A 24,861-nucleotide genomic window follows, 5' to 3' on the forward strand; every position below is an offset into this window, starting at 1 on the left:
CAAGCGGAAGGGGTGAAACAAACCGGAATAGGCGGTCCCCGGCAATGACCACTCATACGGCCACTCATTTATACGCTCCCTCACAAGCATTAAATTAATTAAAAACGAAACTCGGTACGTCCCACCACAAAAATAACAGCAAAATTTGAAAAAATGTTTTTAGTTTTTATAAATGTGCATGCTCCTGTTGTTGGTCCTGAAAGGGTTGTTCTTTTTGATAAATTAAGTAATATTTTGTCAAACTGTAAAGAGGAAGAGTTCATATTTGCTGGAGGGGATTTTAATTGTACGGCAAATGATGGAATGGATAGGAACCATAAAGAGCCACATCTAGCTTCTCAACATGCTATAAGAAAGCTTATAGAAGAACATGATTTGTGTGATATATGGAGAACTTTATAAAAAGAACAAAGGCAGTACACATGGGCGCAAACAAGAGAAAATTATATTTCTATGGCTAGATTGGATAGGTTCTATTGTTTTAAATACCATTTTAATGTTATTAAGAAATCTGAGATTTTGCCTAGTGGGTTTTCTGATCACAGTCTAGTAATCTGTAGTGTCTTCATTACTAATATAAAGTCTAAGAGTGCCTGTTGGCACTTTAATACTTCTTTGCTACAAGACAATTTTTTTAAGGATGTTTTTATTTATTTTTGGAAACAGTTCAGTTCCAGGAAAAAAATATTTTTCTTCCCTACAACAATGGTGGAATCATGGGAAAAAAGAGATACAGCAACTGTGTCGTCAGTACACTCTCAACGTATCCAAGGACATTTCCCAATCAATGAAAACCTTAGAGATTGAAATAGTGGAACTTCAGAATTTGGTAGAGTCCACAGGAAATCGAGGACATATTGAGCTCCTCAAAGTAAAAAAAAGGACTCTGGATAACCTGTTAGGCATCAGAGCACAGGGAGCTTTGATCCGCTCATGTTTTCCGAGTGCAGTACAGATGGATGGCCCAACTAAATTCTTCTTCGGTTTGGAAAAAAAAAAAGAATGGTCAAAGCAGACTTATATATTCTTTATACTCATTGGAGGGTATAGAAATGGTGGAGCAGAAGGAAATTAGAACAAGAGCTGTATTATATTATTCTGAGCTTTATAAAAGTGAACATACAGAAGAAGATGAGCTGGCCAGCTCTTTTTATATGGGTTTGCCTAAAGTTCCAGATGAGACCAATTCTTGGCTTGAGAGGCCGCTATCAGCATCTGAACTGCATGTTGCTCTGCGGAGCATGGATTGCTGTAAGGCCCCGGGAATTGATGGTCTACCAATTGAGTTTTGTAAAACGTTTTGGTGAGTGCTGGGGGGTGACTTGCTGTCTGTGCTCAATGATAGTCTGGCCGGAGGGTTGCTACCTTTGAGCTGCAGGAGGGCAGTCATTATCCTGTTTCACTTCTGTGCTCTGATTTAATAACATGTTTGTCCAGCCAATTCGCCTGTGCAGTCCTGAACACGCATCTCAGAACTGTTTCTATGGAAATCGGAGCTTCTAACAGCAGTTACAGTGACATGATTACCAATTTGGACCTTTTATTTAAAAGGCAGGACTTCCATGACTATGGAAGCTGTATGTGAAAAAGGCCTCAAGCGTTACTCTGACAGGACTGATTTCCTCTTCCTCTTGGGTGTGACGTCTCTCAGCGTCTCTCCATCGCTTATGAAGGTCACGTGATCACACTGTGATGCTGAAGTCTCACTTACTAAAGAGGAAACGGTATTTTTAGAGATGTGATGCATTCAAGAAGAACAAGGCCACTGACAAAAAATAAGGCTTTGAAGTCCTCATGATAAAAACATTTAGATGAATCAATTCTGTTTCTGTTTTAAGTTCTTTGTTTATTCAACTTCCAGATTGGTATTAATGAATCAGTAAATTAGATGTTTATCAAATGCACAGTTGGCGATGCTAGCGATGAAATGTGTGTTTTGACGTCACTGCCACTGCAATACCTTCCAGTGTTTTACAAGCTAGGATAGTTGGTCTGCATATGCAAATTAAAGTAAAGTTATTAAAGCAATTATTTTCTCTGTTTCTTAAGAACAGGTTACTTGTCATTACAATCTATATGCAACAGATTAAATATAGATATCCCCAAGTTTGAAAACACTGTTACATGAGCATCTTTATGGACTGATGTAAAGTTTCTCTCAGTTTAATGTGTATGCCTTTAGTCTAATGTTGTCTATTAAAACTCTTCTTCTGCTCGATCTGCACTAGGTGAGGTGTCATGAGCTCATGTGAAAGTAACGTGTTAATCACGTGTCATTCAGAGTGTGAAATCGCCAATACTGGTTTCATCCTGATCATTTGTAGTGCTGTCACTGGTCACTGGTGTTGGTGAAACGGGTAAGAGCATGATTTTATAACTGTTCTGTTAAATATCTTAAGTGTGGGGGATTTATGGGAGATTGGTTGGGGCTTGTTGTCACAGGGCTGTGTCTCAGTAACTATATGGTTTAAAATCAAAAGTCCAATAGCACAATGTTTTCTCTAGCAGTGTTTTGTATGTTGGTGACAAACACCTTAAAACTTTAATCTTTTAACAACAGATAACTGTATAATACAGGCTGACTATTTAATGAAAGCTGCTGTCAATCAAAGGGGACGGGGAAAGGCTTTAGACAGTTCCGTACTCAAGCAGTGCAAAAATGATGGTTGCTGTCATTTTCTTGCATAAATAAAAGTATTTCATTGATTTCTGTTTGACGTTAAGCTAAGAACTAGAGCGTATTTCTCTTTTAGTTCTCTTTTCAATCTCAAAATAGATGGTGCTCAATTTTCACACACTTGTACATGGGCATGCGCAGCTATAGTCAAGATACAAGGGGTTTATGTTGAGCTAGTGTCTTCATCTGTAGGTCCAAGAATAGGCTGAGGCTAGTGCTATTATTAGTTTAAAATAAACCAAAAACAAACACGTGTTCTCTGAGCTTACATACATTTCTCAGTAGATCAAAGTAGCATAAAGTCTGCTCTGGAACAGACACAGCGCACGAGTCCTCAGCCCACTCTCTCTCAGAATCTCCCAGTTTCCCAGTGGCTTTTATCCGGTCTCTCCTTGCCAATTACTGCAACAAGACACAGACGTTTATCATTATGCACTTACTTACTCACCGCTCGTCTCCAGTCTCTTGCCTTGTCCAAATACCCACACTTGTGGTCTTGGCCACTTGAGAGCGCGTGCACGCGACAGAAAGTAAGTGTGTAATACTGTCCCATGACTTAAAAGTGCCAAAGTGCAGTGCCGTTAATGCACACTAAACCCACACTATCTCCAATACCACTTCAGAGTATTCAAGGATAAGCGTATCCCATCATGCATTATGTTCAGGAACTGGGAATGTGCCCCGAAATCGCGAGATGTCGAGGAAAACATTCCATTGTAATTTAAATTAATTAGATACATATAATTTGGTGGTAAAAACATAAAGTGTTGCACATTTTATTGGTGCAAAGATGAGTATGGTGTGTGTAGGCCTATTTTGTACAACATTTGCAAGTGTTTTTATCACTTAATTACACTCTAAAAGGTTTAATATGATTTACTAAATTTTTTTGGTGAAACATTTTTACACTCAAAAAAAGCTGTGAAATCAATGAAATATACTGTATGAATTGAATAAATGCAAGTAAAAAAAATAAAGTAAATCTGAGTAACTGCATCTGGTACATTAACAAATAAAATTGAGTAGAAATAATTTAACATTTAAACATTTAAAAAACAATATTTATGAGTAATATTAACTGTTTTTATTTATGAGTAATATTAACTTTTTATTTTCTCAAACCTTTGTAAATAGTTTTCCATACAACCAATACACAAATAAAAGTGTGTTATATGAATAATATTGATTTGAATTAAGTAATATTTTTGTTTCTTGAAACAGATCAGTTTAATTCTCCATCCTCAAATATTTTGATAGAAATTTCACAAATATATTAAGTGTATTATAAATAAATAATTGGTTAGTCAAATGCTAAATGTGTGTCTTCTGTTAGTTACATAGCGACTACTGAACAGACATGTAGAAGTTTATTTAAAAATGCAAAGTATTAAAAGTATAATCAATAAAAGCTCTGTAAACACTTGGGCCAAATAGAGGAAATACGTCATGCAAGTAGACAAGTGGTCAAGTGCAAAGACCACAAGTGTGGGTATTTAGACAAGGCAGATCTCAATGAGACCAAAACGACAAGACATTAGGAGGAGGAGACGGTTCTCATGACTGTAGACTTGAACATCGACTCCCACTACCTGTTCTCACACTACATACTTGATAGATAGCGTGTGTGTGTGTGTGTGTGTGTGTGTGTGTGTGTGTTTATAGAGTTACACTTCCCTAATGCACATGGATAAACACAAACACAGTGTCAAAAGTATAATCTGAAAAACTGCTCCCTCTTCAGGACAGTGGAGGTAAAGTCTGGCCATCCTCAATGTTACTCCATCCATCCATCATAGTGGTGCCTGATTCTTTTATATAAGGGAATGAAATTACATGTTAATGCCCCATCCACCCATCCATCCATATATTCATCCATCCATCCATCCATCCATCCATTCATTCATTCATTCATTCATTCATTCATTCATCCATGCATCCACCATTCATCCACAAATTAATCAATCCATCCATCCATTCCTGTATCCATCCATCCAATAATCAATCTCTTCTTTCTTTCTTTCTTTCTTTCTTTCTTTCTTTCTTTCTTTCTCTTTCTTTCTTTCTTTCTGTCTGTCTGTCTTTCTTTCGCCCACAAAATTATCAACCCAACCATCCATCCATCCATCCATCCATCCATCCATCCATCCATCCATCCATCCATCCATCCATCCATCATATTGTTTCCTGATTCCATTCTATTATAAGGCAATGGCATGTTCCTCCCTCAAATAGGTGTAAATACTGAACATGCATGTAAACACACACAGTTTGATCTTATTTTGTAAACACTGTCTTTATAAAACTACTCGTCTTAAAGAAAGAAGATCACTTTTCAGGAAGCTGAAAAACACCATCTAATCATGTTGACAGGAGGTTTCCCTTCACACTGAAAGTTTCATTTGATATTTGTAATGTAAACTCTATAGTCATGCTTTTAGATATTCTTTAACCAATCCTTTAGAGAAAGTGTTTTATCTTTTTCTATTTGCAAGTGGTTTCATTCGGGTTGTTCTTGTCTCAGCGTGGGGAAGGTTGCTTAGACTTTAAAAAGAGGAAGGAAAAAACTGTAAAATAGCAGAAGAAAGTTTTCAGCTTGCATTTGCACTTCACTCTCCTGGAGTCTGTTATCAGCGGCTGAAACTACAAAACGGTAAGAGATACACTTGTTCAGTAATTAATATTGTCTAAATAATTAATTTCCACACAAGAAAATTGGAGTGAGAAACATTTTCTTTCATAATAACCTCTGTTAGATGACTCGTGTGTTCCTAACGTTATCTTTAAATGAGTTTCATCCGTGGAAATCTACTAACAGTGAAGATTGTAAAGTATTTGTATCATTTTTGCAGTGTTTATAATGCAATAAACGGCTGTTATTATAGTTTTTATGAAATGAAAGATGACATATTGAACTGTTGTGTAAATTATTTAGTTTCCTGTGATGTCACTGATAACTCTTGCTCTGGTGTTTCTGCTCCTGATTCCAGGTGAGTCTCTCCTGTAAATGACACACGAGTTCATTACTAACTCAGAGTAAAAGGTTTTGGCTAGTTAGCATGGATCAGTTAGCACTGCTGGTGCCCCAGGAAAAATAGCACTGGTGAAATATCTACTATAATGGAGGGACATTTCTGTGATTTATTTGTTGCTTCTAAAGAAAATGGTATTATTCAGGTTATGCTGATATAATGCTAACTGATGAAGCTGATAACATTTAGAGCATAACGGTTTTCATGGTTAGTGTTCAATGTTCTGCTTCCTGCATTTCATCACCTTCTGTCTGATGGCTGTGGGTTTTACACAGATCACACCATAAGTGTAATTCTTCATTTATTAACAACAGTTTTGTAAAGAAAAACAAGTTTTAATGATAGTGTATGGTCCTGTTTAACTCATAGATGGGTATTTGTTCCTTCTATTGTTGTTTCCTATCCTTGTTGCCTTGTAAATTTTGTGTTTCAGGAGTTTGTAGCCAGTGGGGTGGTTGGAGTGTGAGTTACAGTCCTTCACACATCTGTGCACTAAAGGACTCAACAGTGATAATGAGATGCACTTATACATACCCTACTGGACATCAGATCAAGAAAGTGTTCTGGACTAATAAAAATAGTGAAGAGCCTCCAGATCTGTCTAAGGACCCTGAATACAGTCAGAGGCTTCAGTATCTGGGAGATACACAGCAGAACTGCACCGTCAGACTGAGTCATGTGACACTGAAGGATTCACACATGTACTATTTCAGATTCATCACTGATAAAGATGGAAAATGGCTTGGTAATCCAGGAGTGACTCTTACTGTCACAGGTGACTTTGGTGAGGTTTATCTCTTCTTCTGTGCATTATGTTGAATAATAATCAGTGTATGACAGCAGCACTAGATATAATGTGTGTGTTGTGTTCAGATCTTCAGGTGGAGTCTCCTGAGAGAGTGACAGAGGGAGATTCAGTCACTCTGAGATGTAAAAGCAGCTGCGCTCTGACTGACAGAGCAACATTCATCTGGTACAGAAACTCACAGAAGATATTAACTGAGAATAAATACAGTAACAAACTCTTCATCAATCCAGTCAGAAGAGAGTATTCAGTCAGATATAGATGTGCTGTAGACGGACACACTCACATCTCTCCTGCTGTTCAGCTCAATGTCATGTGTGAGTATGTTCTTTAAAGTTTTCTTTCCAAAGCCAGTAGAGTTCACTCGTCCCTCCTTTTCTTTAAAAATGATAGTAATTGGGGCTAATATTTAAAACATTTAAATGCTCACTGTTTCAATAGTACATGAACAATATATGTGATTTTAACATTTTATGTTATATTCAATTTTACACACCGTTGTCATGGCAACGCCACACCATGAACACAACACACAGTTCAAATAATGGTTTAAACACCTTCAAAGCTCAAATAATTCACATATCTGAACAAAATACTGATTGTAAATGCTTTTATGAAATACTAAGACTCACATTTATGCCTTTAAATCCTCCAAAATTAGCCCCATTCACTTCTATTGTAAGTACCTCAACATTTTTTTCTCTTTTTTAAAGCTACACTGTGTAAGATTTTCTCCCATCTAGCGGTGAAATTGTATATGACTACCAACTGAATATTACTTTCCAGCCCCTCCCATTCCGAGGGAGTTTTAACTCCTACGGTGGCCGTATTATTTACAAGGTAAACAATCCTTTTTCATCATTGACGTGAGGAAAAGTATCCTAGACGTCGTTCTAGCGTTATCCACAACCCTGCTATAGTTAAACAATCAACTATAAAACTTTGAATTTACACAAATAGGCTGAATTACCTCTGTTACAAGAGCGTCTATTGAGATCAGAGGAGTGAGATTTACTCGCACAGCGTCTACTAGCTGGCCTCCGTTACATGTGGTGTGGGGGAAACCGTAGTACCCCGGAAGAAACCCACGCTGACACGGGAGAACATGCAAACTGAAAGGACTCCTGCTGTGAGGCAACAGAGCTGACCAATGAGCCCCTGTTCAAAAAAAATGTTTCATCTGTTCCATACGTCATCAAGCAATGATGGCACTACGCCATCCTCGGTAATCCTCTGCAAACTTCAACAGTGGGGTCTTTTTGAGTGGCACATGCTACTTTGTCTTGTGTGTCTTGCGTAATTAACCTGGAACTAAAGTTCGATTCAGTTTGATTAATGAACTGGCTCGACTGGTTACTTCCTACCGGCTCAAAAGAACAATTCATTCAAGAACCGAACATCACTAGCGCTTTCTACAGCCACACCTAACAATTATGTTACTAACTACAATTTTTGTCATGTAATTTGGAATCAGTAACCGACTATAGTTTGTAAGTAATCTATCCAGCACTGATTTACTGACACCACACACACAGAAAAAATTGTTTGTTTTGGATTTTCTTAATAAGTGGCATGACCTTTTGACACAAACATCCATGGATTCATGTTGTTTATGCTAAATTCTGCCCCTACCATCTGTATGTAAGAACAGAAATATAAGTGCTTTGGTGGGGCGAGTGACGGGTGATACTATATGTTTCTCCTGTAGATCCTCCAGTGAAACCTGAGATCTACATCAGTCCATCTGGTGTAATAGTGGAGGGAGATTCAGTGACTCTGAACTGCTTCAGTGACTCAAACCCTCCTGCAGAAATCAGCTGGTTTAAAGGAAGAACGATTGTAGGATCTAGAGGAATCTTCAGCATCTCAAAGATCAGCTCTGATGACAGTGGAGAATACAAGTGCAAGTCCATCAATGAACATGGAGAGAAATACTCTGATACTGTGACTTTAAACGTCATGTGTGAGTTAATGATAAAACATAAGATGCAAATTTTCTGTTTTGATAAATTCAGTCCATATTAGCAATTTAAAAAATGTGTAATACAATTAAAAAAAAAAAAAAAAAAAAAAAATAATAATAATAATAATAAGAAGAATTGTTATTAGACCCACCCAGGAACATCTCAGTGTTGATAAATGGATCTGGTGTAATAGTGGAGGGAGATTCAGTGACTCTGAACTGCATCAGTGACTCAAACCCTCCTGCTCTGAACTTCAGCTGGTTTAAGGAGAATGAACCCTCAGCTGTTGGATCTGGACAGAGTTTCAGTGCACTACAGAGTGGACGCTTCTACTGTCAGGCTCACAATCAACATGGATCTCAGAGATCAGACGCTGTAACTGTCACAGGTGAAGCTTTTCTTTTATAAAGGGTTCAAGACAGTTATAGTATGTAGCTTTGAGACTTAATCTGAACTCAAATTCTTCATCTTTCAGTACATCGTGGTCACGGCTGGCTCGTCTGGTTGGGGATCACAGCATGCTTAGGATTCTTCATCGTCATCATCATCATTCTGTTTATAATGTAAGTTTGAATAAAATCATTCTCAATTACAGTGAGTGTATGAATGTAATTCACTTTCAGACTAGTGCAGGTGGAAATGCCTCATGTAATGTGAGTAGTAATGAATCTTTAAAATGCAGCTAACAAGTTTAATGTCTGTTAAATCAGGAGAAAACGAAGAGGTGCTAAAGCTGAAGACCTCACTGAAAAACAGGTAAATCTTCCAGACACAACATGTGAAGAGTCTAGTTAGACGGGGCCATTCACACAAAACGTGAGAGACAAGTCAGTGGAACGAGAGACAAAAAATCCCAGAAAGTCTAGAGATGTGTTTTTAAAAGTTTACCGCATTTTATAATAATAGTAATAATAATGCATTTTATTTAATGGCGCCTTTCATAACACCCAAGGTCACCTCACAAGCAATATACAGGTCACTGAATAAGACAATACACACAACTAACAAGCCGCATACAGATAAAGTGCATTAAAAACTCAATACAACATGTTATACAAAAAGCTTGTATAAAAAGATATGTCTTAAGACGCGTTTTAAAAGTCAACAAGCCATCGCTATTGCGAACATCAACGGGAAGAGAGTTCCATAGGTGGGCGGCAGCATAACTAAAAGATCTGGCACCCATGGTAGTTAGTCAAATCCGAGGTACCACAAGAAAAATTGAAGATGAAGATCTGAGAGCCTTATAAGTTAGTAGCAAGATCTTGAATTCAACTCTATACTTTACTGGAAGCCAGTGCAATTGCTGAAGAACTGGAGAAATGTGCTCAGTAGAAGGTGTTCTAGATAGACCACGAGCTGCAGAATTCTGAACCAACTGAAGCTTATGTAGCAGTTTGGAGGGAACACCTGTGAGAAGAGCATTACAGTAGTCTATACGTGAAGTGACTAGTGCGTGAATGAGAACTGCAGTATTATTATTTGAAAGAAAGGGACGGAGATGGTTAATATTACGCAAGTGGAAGTATGCAATCTGCGTGATATTATTAATTTGAGCTTCAAAGGATAGTGTGCTATGATGACACCCAAACTTTTAACCTGTGAAGAAGGACAGATTGCAGTGTTGTCAATGTACAAAGAAAGACAATTAGATTTAGATAAAACAGATCTAGTGCCAACAAGCAAAGCCTCAGTTTTGTTGCCATTTACATTCAAGAAGTTAGCTGAAAGCCAATCTTTAATTTCAGCTAAACCGCTGGACAAAGATGGTGGTGGAAAAGAACCAGTGGGTTTGGCAGACAGGTGAAGTTGGGTGTCATCCGCATAACAGTGGAAATTAACACCATATTTCCTCAAAATATAACCAAGAGGGAGCATATAAATAACAAAAACCTTTTAATTGAATACGCTGACTGCGTCCAGATAGATATGACCTAAACCTAAGCAGTGCCAGTAATACCAATAGAAGCTAACCTGTCAAGAAGTATCTTATGGTTATTCTGACAAGAGCAGTCTCAGTGCTATGGGGATGAAAGCCAGATTGAAACTGTTCATACAAGTTATTATTGGAAATATGTTCATGAATTTGAATTGCAATACACTTTTTTTTTTTTACACAATTTTAATTTCAGTGCCGTGTTTATAACGGTCACACACGTCGGTCTAGCATGAGTTTACATACACTGTTAGACCTTACCGGGTTTTTTTACAGTAAAATACTGGCAACACTGTTGCCAGTAAAATACTGTTAATTGTACAGTTCTTTACTGTAATCTAGTTTGTTTCTATAAAAATGCACTAAATTCTAATTCAAGTTAACTAATTACACTTGCAGAAACCGACTGCCTTAAAATGACCAGCTGTCATTTAAATGTATTAACTAAAATTTATAATGCATTAATAATGTGAGCAAAGTATTACTGTGAACTTCTTTCATTTGAGACCACTAAAAAACTATTGTACATAAAGAGATTTCCACTGGATCAGCAACTACACAGTCACCGTCTGTTAAATAAAGCAACATGCAGCAAATCATCAATGTTTGTAGATCTTCTCCTGGACTGAAGCACAGGCTCTACTCTTCTGCACAATGGTGACCCAAAAAACGAAATTTTACAGTAAACTACTGGCAACAGTGTTGCCAGTATAAACCTGTTTTATAACTTACAGTTTATTACTGTTAAAATACATTTTGTGGGTGTGTCTTTTTATCTTACACTGTTAACCCTTTCAACCCCTCAGGGAAATCCACACTACAAAGAGTAAAAGCAACATTGAGACAGTGTTGCAGTGAGATAATTAAGGGAATATGCAAGTGATTGTTGAGCATTAGTGATGAACACCTGCTGTTAATAAGTAGAATCACTGAAGAAAAGAGAAATACAAAAACAGAAAATAGAGAAACACAATAACTACAACTGACTTCCAGCCATTACACATTATTACACTTATTATTAACCAGTATGACTTTATTTCTGTCATACAGAAGTTGTTATTGAAAATGTTTGTTTGAAGTTACCATTATAGAGATCAGTGCTTGCTTTAGTTGGGATGCTGATGCTAAAACATTTGTTTTTCTTTTGCTGCTTGAGCTGTGTTTTTGCAAGTCACACTTGTGCGCACACAGTTTATGAATGACTGCAGTTGTAATGCTTATGATGACAAATTCATCATATTGCCTGTTCATTCACTAAGGAATTAATTCTTATTCATTCAGAGTTTTATCCTCGATCAAAAGTGTTACATTTGCACCACTGTGAAACTACAGCAATAAATTACTATGACTCATTTTTTTTTTAACACATCATGCATAAACCAAAAAAAACAGAGCTACACTATGTTTTAGAAACACAGAGATATCACAATTTAGCACATTAATCTCAACAATGGTGGCAATATTTCTTTTTATTATTATTATTCATGCAGCAGTGCATGCTGGGAGTTTTATATTATCCTGGAACCCAGCATGCATTGCGACATGAAACTTTTCACCATTGTTGAGATTCATATGCTGATTGTTGATGTCTGTGTGTGTCTGAGTCAAGCAGGAGTAAAATAAAATTGAATGCACTATATGATTGTTATTTTTCAGAAGACCTGATTACAGAAATATTGATTTCATTTAGTAGATACACAGATTTATGCTAAATATGACATACCCATAATTTCAATGAATATATACAGGAAAAATCTGAAAATCAGGCATGTCCAGGATGATTGTGACATCATCACAAAAGAATAAAAACACCTGATCGTCTTCCTCTTGACTTTTTCTTGCCATAACAAATGTGTTTTATAAATTCATTGTTACAGCAGTCAGAGGGAGATGAATGGTAAGAAGTCCAGGGACAAGAGACCAACTAAAGCAAATACTGATCTCCGTCATGGTGACAACAAATTTTATTATTAACTAAATCTCTGTTAATTCTCAACAAGAACTTTTGTACATGTATGAAATCAATAATCGTAAACTGGTTTGTAAACTGGTTTCACACTCAGTGTGGCTGGAAGTCAGATGTTGTTCTTGTGTTTCTCTTTTTTCTGTTCTTTTTTCTCTGTCCTTCAGTGATTCTGCTTATCAGGTGTTCATCAGTTTCTCAATTCACTCACTTCTTTTCATTCACTCTGTCAAGGGGACTATATTAGTGAACTAATGTAGGGAATAGTGAATGAGGGTATAGGGTGTGATTGGGAAAACAGCCTCTGAGTGTCGATTTTGAGCACTGTTAATTCACAGTATATTCCTGTAGGCTACTTTTGTTTTCTACGGTATATTACTGTTTTAATGCGAAATGGTATGATACTGTCTGAATTACGCCTTTTTTTACAGCAAGGGCTAACAGTGTAGAAAAACAATGGAAAAGTAGTGCACTGAAATGGAAAAACGTGTTCTGTGTGAACAGCCTTTAAATGTGAATGATAAATAATATTTAATTTTCTTCCGTTTCAGGACAATCTGTACTCTACCGTAACAGGGAGAGACGTTCATGTTTCTGAATCAGCCGATTGTGATGACGCTCAGTACGCTAGTGTTACTTCCAGCAAACCCAGGAGAGATGGAAATGCTCCTGAATGCAGAGATACTGAGGAGATCCAGTACGCAACTGTCCAACATCACAGAAAGACAGAGACGAAGAGAGCAGAGGAGAACGAAAGCCACTACGGCAATATCAGGATCCGTCAGCCTGATTCTGTCCTGAGGTGAGAAGGACGAGCTTAAAGAGACAGTTCACGCAAAAATAAAACATTTGCCATCAACTCACCCTCATGTTACTTTTGTGTTGATGAAAGGAGAATTTATAGTTCTTTAAATCTGGACTTTTTTTTAATAACTTTGTGTCCCACTGATGTTTCAGAAACATCTGAATTGTTTAATGACTTTTATCATCATGTATTCTTGATACATAACATGATTGTTGTTTTATTTGATGTTTTTAGGCTATCAAATGTGCAGACTGTGGAAGAGGCGTCTGTGATCTACAGCTGTGTCAAATGAGTAAATGAGACCATCATGAAGACAAAGGCCAAAACAATTAACAATATTCTGAGAGTAGGGCTGTCAATTTATCATGCTAATTCACTCAGTTATTTATTATTCATTAAATAAGGTGAATAGATGTCAGGAATGCAGTGTATGTGGTCTTTTTCTCATTACAAGAGCAGAATACAAGAGCCAAAGAACCAACAACACATGTTTAGTGAGACTAAAAACATTTTGTGATGTCACTGCTTTTGTGATGTCACTGCTAATTTGTTTGTTAAAGTAATTTGAACTTTTGACTTCATATGTTTTCTGTAAGCAAATAAAAAGACTGTATCAGTTTTACCCAATTTAAGCTTGTGTGTGGTCATTTCTGGGTCATTGTAGACCTAAGCTCAGAATAACCTACTATATGTGATAGCTGGGTTAATATTAATATTTGGGCTGTTCTAACAAACTTGTGCAACAGTGGATAAAATTAAAGCTTTGATGAACACCTCAGTCTATTAAAGTCACCAGTGACGATTATTTGTAGAGCAACTTCTGTGTCCGTGTGTTAAGACGAGGTCAATCATGTTTGTTTAATCAGCTTGACTAAAACTACATTTAATGGAGCCCCTAAAGTCACATGGTGGTGGAAATTATATTTCAATGCTTTTGCATTTTTTCTCAAATCATTTGAATTCCTCATGCATGAAACTCTTGCGAGCAAATGAAAAAGCATTGAAAAATTATTTCTCCTCCCATCTCATACTTTTGAATCTCCATGTCCTTTTAGGGGGTTTTGTATTAAGCAATATTAGCTAAGAATTCATTTTGAGCGATGACGTACATTGAGACACATTGGGCTGTGCATGTGTTCTTCATTACGGGCTGGCGCTTATGTGTGGGCGAACTGATTCTGGATGAGGTCATTTCCTGTCCCACCCACCTCTACTGGCCACCACTTCCTGTCGCTATTCTTTTCGCCAATAAACTGAAGGCAAATATTATCTTGAGGATGTCAAAATACAACTTGTCTGTCGGTTGTCAAAGTGTCGACATCCAGTCTTACTCAATATAAGTTCCTATCTTGAGTGTCTTGCTCAATAATTCTACAGAAAATGTTTCCAGGACAAAAGGCTATAAAAACTAAGTTTAAAAAACCCACTTTTATTTATTTATAAATAAATTACACTTTTATCATATAATTTATTTATGAGCATCCCTTCACTCTTAAAATGCTGAAATTCAAGTTAAACTGTAAATACGTCCTATAATTTAATAAACCTTTGTACATGACCTATCAAATTGGTGGACAAACTTCTTCATATTGTTAAACATTTTGGGTTTAATTACGTTTTAGATATCAATAAATGCCATTGGATCATGATGAAAAGTTGTCTGAAGTTGCTTGTGTGGGCAGGAGTCAAGAAAGAGGAAGAAACATTTTCTGTCTGTGCAAGTATTTTAAAACGAAGTGTGTAACCACAAGAAATTCATCAGTTCAACGCCGGCTGGAGAGACTCACCAGAACACGGTAAGAGTTACGCTGGTTACTGTGTGAATATAGTCAGATTAATACTGTTGTAGAAACCACTAAACTATTTAAAAGGAAATATTCTCAATGAAACATTATTTATGGAAATGTTTGCTAAAGATTGTTTTATAATGCTCATTGTGTGTGTTATCCCTGTGGTCCCAATCCTGGTCTTTGAGGACCCCCAATACTGCACATGTTTGATGTCTCTCTTATCTGACAAACCCATCTCGTTTACACTGTCAGTGAAATGTGAACCAATTCCGATTTTTTGCTCATATGCGACACAGATCCGATGTGTTCTCTGACAGTGTAAACAGGAAAAAAACATATGCATTCGGATATTTCGAGATTGGTTTCAGGCCTCATTCATATGTGGAAATAAATCGGATATGTGCCAATGCGACTGTCATGTAAACAGGCAGATCGGATTTTCTGAGGTTATTAGGCAACGTCTCCGCGGTTTAATGACGAGAGAAACCCCGACGCACATCTGCAAATAAGGGACGGATGGCCAGACGAAACGTTGTGTCATCGTAGGAGAGGAATGTGGAGAGGAGCACGGGAAGTGTTTTCACAGGATTGTAAATGTAACAAAAAATTTGGTTCATTTACATTTATTCATTTTAAGCATTTAGTCATTTATTTGTAATAAACACTTTCAGTGGGCTATTTAAAAAGTGCTAGGACTATTTACATGTTCAATCATATTTTTAAAACATACACGCAGAGTGTGACGTCATATTGTGTGTGCATAGAAAGAATTCATCCGCAACTGCTCAAAAAAGAAAAAGAAAATCGTCCACAGCTGCCCTACTCCTGAGCGCAACTCCACTGTCAGTGTTGTGTAAGTACAGGCTCTAGGCACTTTTTTTGTGTTCATTTCTATTTCCTGCCCAATAACCCCTTAATTTAAGGCTTAATTTATGTCCCGTAGATTGGTCCGTTACATTACAAATGAAAGTAGTATCAATAATGTAAAATATGTGATGTGCAGTCAAGTTCGGGTGTGTGTTTTAACGAGTGTTCTCACCGATACGCTTGTGATTCGTGGAGTTTTAACGAGTTTTATAGACATTGTTTCTTATTCAAAAGTGGTGTTTGGCAACTTCGCATATCGCAGAGCATGAAGCATATTTCGTGTTCGTCCATCTGTGCAAGATAATTTAACCCTTTAAGCATGCGCAATATGTTTCAGATAGTAGCCTATGGCAAGTGTAAACACATGAATCGGATATGGGTCACAATTTAAAGAACGTGTAAACAGACAGTCAAAAAAATCGGATATAGGCAACAAATCAGAATTGGGCATCAAGACCTGCAGTGTAAATGAGGGAGGCCTTATGGAAATGTTTTGAAACCTAAAGTTTGTTTTATAATGATCATTGAGTGTGCGATACTGTATTATTGTTCTTGTAGTGACGTCACTGATAATGGCTCCTCCTCTTCCTCTGGTGTTTCTGCTCATGATTCACGGTGAGTCGCTCCTGATGGAGAATATTTTAATGTTCTTTAGTCACTCATCAAAGTCTTTCTTTTTTTTAAAACCATGAGTCCGGCAGCACCCTGTTAAAACCCCTTTCACAAACAAATTTCTGTGAAAAAAAATTCATCAAAATAAAGTAAAAAATAAAGGCAGAGCTAAAATTTTAAAAAAAGAATAATAACTTTAGATAAATGTTTAAATTATTCTCTCTGAAATTAATGTACAATATAAATATGTGCATCAATATTGATTATTTTAATGTTTTTGCAATATCAGAATTTCACGTGTTCTACAAAAAGAATAAGAATGTAATGAAACACGGGGTCAATAATTATGAAACAATCGTTTTTGTGTGAACTATCCCTTTAATGTGTGTTTCAGGAGTTTTCAGTAGTGCTGACTGGAGTGTGAGTTACAGTCCTTCACACATCTGTGCACTAAAGGACTCAACAGTGATAATGAGATGCACTTATAAATACCCTACTGGACATCAGATTGAGAAAGTGTTCTGGACAAAAGGACCAATTCTAAGGGGTGTTGAGCCTCCAGATCTGTCTAATGACCCAGAATACAGTCAGAGGCTTCAGTATCTGGGAGATAAACAGCAGAACTGCACCATCAGACTGAGTCATGTGACACTGAAGGATGAAGACATGTACTATTTCAGATTCATCACTGATAAACCTGATGGAAAATGGATTGGTAACCCTGGAGTGACTCTTAATGTCACAGGTGAGTTTGATGAGGTTTATCTCTTCTTCTGTGCATTATGTTGAATAATAATCAGTGTATGACAGCAGCACTAGATATAATGTGTGTGTTGTGTTCAGATCTTCAGGTGGAGTCTCCTGAGAGAGTGACAGAGGGAGATTCAGTCACTCTGAGATGTAAAAGCAGCTGCGCTCTGACTGACAGAGCAACATTCATCTGGTACAGAAACTCACAGCCATTAACTGAGAGAAGAGACAGAAACAATGAACTCCTGCTGCAGTCAGTCAGAAGAGAGGATTCAGGCAGATATAGCTGTGCTGTAGACGGACACACTCACATCTCTCCTGCTGTTCAGATCAATGTCATGTGTGAGTGCAGATTCATTTGTTCTTTTTAAAATTTGAAGATTGTGTTTGAATGAATTTATTCAAGGTTTTAATTTTTGTCCTTATTAGATCATCCAAAGAACGTCTCAGTGTTGATGAGTGGATCTGGTGTAATAGTGGAGGGAGATTCAGTGACTCTGAACTGCATCAGTGACTCAAACCCTCCTGCTCTGAACTTCAGCTGGTTTAAGGAGAATGAACCCTCAGCTGTTGGATCTGGACAGAGTTTCAGTGCACTACAGAGTGGACGCTTCTACTGTCAGGCTCACAATCAACATGGATCTCAGAGATCAGACGCTGTAACTGTCACAGGTGAAGCTTTTATTAACACATTTCATTCTTAGTTTTTAGATTTAATTATGATATTCTCCCTCTTTCAGTTCGTCGTGGTGCTGGTTGGCTCGTCCGGTTGGGGATCCCAGTGGGATGTGTAGGAATATTCATCATCATCATCATCATCATTATCATTGTATTGTATAAAATGTAAATATAAAATGGTCAGTTGATTGTACATTTGATTATTAAATGAAACAATGAAATGGTTTGTTTTCATTTGTCTTTTAACAGTCAGAAGAAAAGGATAAACTGCAGATCTGCAATACACGAGTATGAGGTGAGATGGCCACATAACCACATAATCATAGGCTACCAAAACATATATTACCACACTCAAGATTTTACAGGATTGTATGTGAGAACACACACTGTGTAGTGATTACACTTTTGATTTTCATGTTTCATGTGATTTTCATTTTTCTTGGTGATAGTCCTTCTCTCTGTTTCCCTGTAGAACAATCCCAGAACTGATCCCAGTGAAGGCTCATATGCAGCTCTTGACCTCAAGTCCAGATCATCTGACCTCTACGACACACTCACAGTAAGATAAATATCAAAAACTACATGTGCAAAAGAGTTTGTGCATTCAAATGTCAAATAATCAATAATCAATGTGTTTTTCCCATAGACTGTCCATCCCAGACCTGCTGTTCACCATTCGGGCTCTTCTGGATATCAGAATCTTTCTGTAAGTTTCTCAAGTCTTCTCAGTTTCATAAATTTCATTAACAATGTCCTCAGTAGTCAATCAACTAGTCAATAGATACTAAACAGTCTTTTCTTTCTGTTACGAGTTGGATTATACGAGTCGATTCACTGACAGAAATATATATATATTTTCTCAGATTATTTGTACCATTTGTAGTGTTGATTTATGTAAATGTGTGTCTTATTTCTGTTGTAGCCACAGCAAGACGCCACAGTAAGATGAAGCACAAGCTAAACTTTACTCAGCTTTTGTCCCATCGCTGGACAGATCCACATCACAACTACTATACTGGCTTCATCCCAGCAAGCTAAACACATCCACTCAATAAACAGTCTTGACACCATTCAGATTTACTGAATAAATGTGTAAATCTGTAAAACAATATAAAAACAAAAAGAATACATAAATAAACTGTCACAAATGACGACTCCAACAATGTACAACAGGAGAAATTAATACAGAATGTTCACACAATATAACGCAGAAATATGAAAACAATTACTTTTATATGCACTCCCTCATAAACATACAAAATGCCAAAATCAAGAATAATTAAACTCCACTTACAGGCAGTGCCTTGTTTAAGTGCTATGGACTGATGGCAGATTCAACAAGCGCTTGTTCTTTCCCACATGGAAAGAACCTATATGAGGATATATGCGCATATATGAAACCTATATGCAGTTTATGTGCACATATATGCACATACAGTATATGATAATATATATGCTGCATATATGCGTATATATGCCACATACAGGCAAAATTGAGGTGCATATATGTGCACATACAGGCCATATAGGTCTCCTGTATTGCTTCTTTATATCCACATATAAGCCCTATATGTACATACAAGATAATGTCTCCTATATAGCTCATGGCAGGATCTGGTCATTTTGTAGCTCATATCTCACTTTGGCAACTGTCATACATGATGCCTAGCTCAGATAGGCACATCTCTCAATTCGAAGCTCATGGAGCTGAGAAGATCAAAAATATATATATATATTTTTTTCTGTTCAGTGTTTTGTCTTATTTTTGTTCTTGTACTATTTGATTGTTCTTAAAGGGATAGTTCGCCCAAAAATGATATTTAAGCCATGATTTACTCACCCTCAAGCCGTTCGAGATGCATATGTCAATCTTTTTTCAGACGAACACATTTTCAGTTATTTTAGAAAATGTCTTAGATCTTTCAGTGGTTATAATGTGAAGCAATGGGGTCCAGCTGATTCAAGTCGCAAAATGTGCATGCATCCTTCACAAAAATAATCCATCCGTCTCCAGGGGGATAAACGAAGGCCTTCTGAGGGTAATCCGTGCAGTTTTGTCGTAAAAATATACATATTTAAAACTTTATAAACGAAAATAACTGGCTTCCGGTGGCGGTCGGCGCGCGCAAAACTGCACGGATTACCCTCAGAAGGCCTTCGTTTATCCCCCTGGAGCCGGATGGATTATTTTTGTGAAGGATGCATGCACATTTTGCGACTTGAATCAGCTGGACCCCATTGTATGGAGTGAAAACAGTCTCAAAACCTTCCACAAATGCACGCGAGAGATCCACATGCGTGCGCAGCAATCCACAAATGCACGCGAGAGATCCACATGTGCGCGCAGCAATCAACAAATGCACGCGAGAGATCCACATGTGTGCAAAGCAATCCACAAATGCACGCGAGAGATCCACATGTGTGCAAAGCAATCCACAATTGCACGGCGAGAGATCCACATGTGCGCGCAGCAATCCACAAATGCACGCGAGAGATCCACACACGCAAAGCAATCCACAAATGCACGCGAGAGATCCACACACACAAAGCAATCCACAAATGCACGCGAGAGATTCACACACACAAAGCAATCCACAAATGCACGCGAGAGATTCACACACACAAAGCAATCCACAAATGCACGCGAGAGATTATCTCTCTCACACACACACACACAGCGATCCACGAATGCACGCGAGAGATCCACACACACACACACACAGCGATCCACACACAATCGTGCATTATTGTCCTTACTCGCATTGCTTTGCACACAACACAATTCACAACTTTGCTTTATCTGTACCTGTAATTTCAGAGTCTTTTGCATTGGTGTTCTGCCTTAAAAATGCCCCTGAATATGCGCTTTTGTATCTGTGGAATCTTTTGAGACTGTCGTTCCGCGGCCCTGATTCACAAATGCACACAAGCCTATCTGTCTCATAGACTGTGATCTGTCCCCATTACCTGCAAAGATGCTATATGGTGTCTTCCTCCAGAGGGCGCTAACCGGCCTTCGAGCTGAATCTCCCAAAGGGCTGGATTCATTTCGTTTTCGGACTTAGCGAGACAACTGAAGTCTAAACATTTTTCACTAAATATCATATACATACATGCAAAGGTAGAGTAAAACCAAACCCCTTTTTTATTCTTCAACGTGAAATCAGAATAGGCTATGTAACCTATTAAGAAAACCATACCCCACAGATAACAGGAAAGCTTTAAAGCATTTCTGTAACTGTTGGCAAACTACAAGGCTGTACGTTTTCTTTTGTTTATATAATTGTAGTTCTGAATGTACTTTGTGTAATGTAATAACCCCTCCCCTCACACACATATACAGTGAGGAAAATAAGTATTTGAACACCCTGCTATTTTGCAAGTTCTCCCACTTACAAATCATGGAGGGGTCTGAAATTGTCATCGTAGGTGCATGTCCACTGTGAGAGACATAATCTAAAAAAAAATCCAGAAATCACAATGTATGATTTTTTAACTATTTATTTGTATGATACAGCTGCAAATAAGTATTTACACACCTGAGAAAATCAATGTTAATATTTGGTACAGTAGCATTTGTTTGCAATTACAGAGGTCAAACGTTTCCTGTAGTTTTTCACCAGGTTTGCACACACTGCAGGAGGGATTTTGGCCCACTCCTCCACACAGATCTTCTCTAGATCAGTCAGGTTTCTGGGCTGTCGCTGAGAAACACGGAGTTTGAGCTCCCTCCAAAGATTCTCTATTGGGTTTAGGTCTGGAGACTGGCTAGGCCACGCCAGAACCTTGATATGCTTCTTACAGAGCCACTCCTTGGTTATCCTGGCTGTGTGGACAAATGAAGATATTTTGAAGAATGTCAGAAACCAGACGGTTAACGGAACCCATTAAATTCCATAGTAGAAAAAAAAATAATACTATGCAAGTCAATGGCTACTGTCAACTGTCTGGTTTCTGACATTCTTCAAAATATCTTCATTTGTGTTCAGCTGAAGAAAGAAACTCATACAGGTTTGAAACAACTTAAGGATGAGTAAACGGTGACAGAACTTTCATTTTTTGGGTGAACTATTCCTGTTTTCGCAGATTGAAAAAACATGTTTGGCAATTAATGAACCATTCAATTTAAAGTGGTTTTTGTGTTGTGGTTGCAGCCAAATAAATATTGCCTTGAATTGAGTATATCATCCAGTCTCATTATTTAGTTGGTTGAAATAATATACTTTTCCCCCATTTTTATTATATAACTCTTAATAAACTTTGATTTTTTTTTGCTAAAGCTTTATAGTAAATGAACAGATCAAAAAAAGATGAACAACTGGTTCATCTGATTCAGCACAAAAGGAGCAACTGACGCAAATCTCACTTTCCAACTTTTCCATGTAATGGTTTGCATAAGAATTGTTTACTTGAGGGTAATACTTGTGGATTCTTTTGAAAGAAATATTTTACTTTGTTGGTTAAATTATGTGGAAGCATTCATCCATTCTTTAAAAATAAGGAAAGCAAAACATACAGGTAATTGCTGAAAATATATTAATTTCCATTTAATATATGTGTGTGAGGGGAGGGGTTATTACATTACACAAAGTACATTCAGAACTACAATTATATAAACAAAAGAAAACGTACAGCCTTGTAGTTTGCCAACAGTTACAGAAATGCTTTAAAGCTTTCCTGTTATCTGTGGGGTAGGCCTATGGTTTTCTTAATAGGTTACATAGCCTATTCTGATTTCACGTTGAAGAATAAAAAAGGGGTTTGGTTTTACTCTACCTTTGCATGTATGTATATGATATTTAGTGAAAAATGTTTAGACTTCAGTTGTCTCGCTAAGTCCGAAAACGAAATGAATCCAGCCCTTTGGGAGATTCAGCTCGAAGGCCGGTTAGCGCCCTCTGGAGGAAGACACCATATAGCATCTTTGCAGGTAATGGGGACAGATCACAGTCTATGAGACAGATAGGCTTGTGTGCATTTGTGAATCAGGGCCGCGGAACGACAGTCTCAAAAGATTCCACAGATACAAAAGCGCATATTCAGGGGCATTTTTAAGGCAGAACACCAATGCAAAAGACTCTGAAATTACAGGTACAGATAAAGCAAAGTTGTGAATTGTGTTGTGAGCAAAGCAATGCGAGTAAGGACAATAATGCACGATTGCGTGTGTGTGGATCTCTCGCGTGCATTCGTGGATCGCTGTGTTTGTGTGTGAGAGAGATAATCTCTCGCGTGCATTTGTGGATTGCTTTGTGTGTGTGGATCTCTCGCGTGCATTTGTGGATTGCTTTGCGTGTGTGGATCTCTCGCGTGCATTTGTGGATTGCTTTGCGTGTGTGGATCTCTCGCGTGCATTTGTGGATTGCTGCGCGCACATGTGGATCTCTCGCGTGCATTTGTTGATTGCTGCGCGCACATGTGGATCTCTCGCGTGCATTTGTTGATTGCTGCGCGCACATGTGGATCTCTCGCGTGCATTTGTGGATTGCTGCGCACGCATGTGGATCTCTCGCGTGCATTTGTGGAAGGTTTTGAGACTGTTTTCACTCCATACCATTGCTTCACATTATAACCACTGAAAGATCTAAGACATTTTCTAAAATAACTGAAAATATGTTCGTCTGAAAAAAGATTGACATATGCATCTCGAACGGCTTGAGGGTGAGTAAATCATGGCTTAAATATCATTTTTGGGCGAACTATCCCTTTAAGTAAATAAATTATGTAAATTTCTACATTTTGGGCTTTTATTTATGTTGCCTACACTGTAAAAAAAAAAGTGTAATTTTACAGGTAATTGTCAGGATTCCATCTCCACCACCACGCTCATCTTCACCTCCGCCCACTCATTCCCTCTCTCCGCCCTCTCATCAAGTCACCCGTTCACTATCCCCTGATTACTGATCACCGTCACCTGTGTCCCATCACCAGCACTCCCCATATAATCCACAGTCACCCTTCACTCAGTGTCTGGTCTCGTCGTAACATGACCCACAGACTCCCTTTCACTTACCTGGATACTTACCTGCTACGCTTCCTCTCCGTTCCGTCCTGCCTGCCATCCTCTTCAGCCTGCTACCCGAAATCATCTACAAGAGAAAGAGAAAGAAAGACATTACCAACCAGCTAAGCATTCACTGTTATTCTGTGTTGCTTTTACTCACCTTCTGTCTGCATCTCCGCAATATCTGCAATAAAAGCATTAACCTTACCATCTTGTCTGCATCCTCTGTGATCCCTGACAGTAATGGTCTGGTTTTTTTTTTACAGAATTTTACCGTTTTGTCATTATACAGTGAATGCTATTTTACAGATATTTTCTGTATTAAATTTACAGGTAATTGCTTGTATTTTGGTTTTACATCAATTTTACGTTTTTTAAAAGGAACTTGTCTGTATTTTTACAAAGTAATATTTTACAGATTTTTTTTCTGTGAAATTAGAAAACAAAGAAAAGAAGGTATAACTGCAGAAATCTGCATCTATTCAATATGTTGTCCTTACAGATTATTAAGCATGTGGGGGTTAAAGTGAGTTTTTTTAAGGTTAAATAATAGTATTTGTACATACAGTAGCCTACCCTACATAGGCTACAGTAGGCCTGTATTGAATTATTTTTTATTGCATAGGCTATAGTCTTTTAATCTTGTCTTGCAAATAGATGCTCATTCTGATCATTATTTCATTGTCTTATTCTCCCATAATTTCATGTATATTTTATTAATATTTTTCCAAATCTCCGTTGCTGCACATTCAGGGTTTTGTGTGTGTGTGTGTGCGCGCGATGACGCAGATTCAAATTCGCTGCCATTACGTTTCCGTTGTTTAGTCCCGCCCACAACGGTTAGCTGATCAGTCGAGTTTGGATCTGTATCAAGGGCAAGCGGGAGATTATACAACACCAGAAAGATCTGGCCCTTCCTATCGGAGCCACACAACTCCTTGTCTAAGCTCTTGTTCTATCCAGACTGGACTACTGTAATGC

General features: G+C 37.7%; 2 protein-coding genes across 4 annotated transcripts in view; both read left to right on the forward strand.

Moving 5' to 3' along the window:
* Positions 1 to 5,229: 5,229 nt before the first annotated feature.
* On the forward strand, positions 5,230 to 13,806 carry LOC311077694 (B-cell receptor CD22-like). Of its 2 annotated transcripts, XM_084106287.1 has the most exons (10): positions 5,230 to 5,327; positions 5,610 to 5,664; positions 6,140 to 6,490; positions 6,580 to 6,828; positions 8,220 to 8,474; positions 8,621 to 8,863; positions 8,951 to 9,038; positions 9,186 to 9,231; positions 12,926 to 13,176; positions 13,414 to 13,806. In XM_084106287.1, exons 2-10 carry the CDS (start codon positions 5,619 to 5,621, stop codon positions 13,469 to 13,471), a joined length of 1,587 nt encoding a protein of 528 aa, XP_083962413.1. In that variant the 5' UTR covers positions 5,230 to 5,327; positions 5,610 to 5,618; the 3' UTR covers positions 13,472 to 13,806. The 2 variants fall into 2 exon arrangements, with proteins under 2 accessions (XP_083962413.1, XP_083962412.1); XM_084106286.1 differs by having other exon boundaries at positions 5,253 to 5,327; positions 5,610 to 6,490.
* Positions 13,807 to 14,880: 1,074 nt separating this feature from the next.
* Positions 14,881 to 24,861, forward strand: part of LOC311077707 (B-cell receptor CD22-like) — a 30,124-nt gene continuing 20,143 nt past the window's right edge. The window contains exons 1-10 of one of the 2 annotated variants that reach the window (XM_084106306.1): positions 14,881 to 14,975; positions 16,395 to 16,451; positions 16,843 to 17,193; positions 17,292 to 17,540; positions 17,628 to 17,870; positions 17,939 to 18,041; positions 18,126 to 18,171; positions 18,349 to 18,435; positions 18,523 to 18,582; positions 18,799 to 22,055. In XM_084106306.1, the coding sequence (XP_083962432.1) occupies positions 16,409 to 16,451; positions 16,843 to 17,193; positions 17,292 to 17,540; positions 17,628 to 17,870; positions 17,939 to 18,041; positions 18,126 to 18,171; positions 18,349 to 18,435; positions 18,523 to 18,582; positions 18,799 to 18,825 (1,209 nt within the window). In that variant the 5' untranslated portion in view covers positions 14,881 to 14,975; positions 16,395 to 16,408 and the 3' untranslated portion in view covers positions 18,826 to 22,055. Of the gene's footprint in view, positions 14,976 to 15,396; positions 15,823 to 16,394; positions 16,452 to 16,842; positions 17,194 to 17,291; positions 17,541 to 17,627; positions 17,871 to 17,938; positions 18,042 to 18,125; positions 18,172 to 18,348; positions 18,436 to 18,522; positions 18,583 to 18,798; positions 22,056 to 24,861 lie in introns of those variants that run through there. The other variant, XM_084106305.1, reaches the window with a different exon arrangement.

This window comes from Abramis brama (genome assembly GCF_963993115.1).
Source record: "Abramis brama genome assembly, chromosome: 2".
In the NCBI taxonomy this organism is placed as follows: Eukaryota; Metazoa; Chordata; class Actinopteri; order Cypriniformes; family Leuciscidae; genus Abramis; species Abramis brama.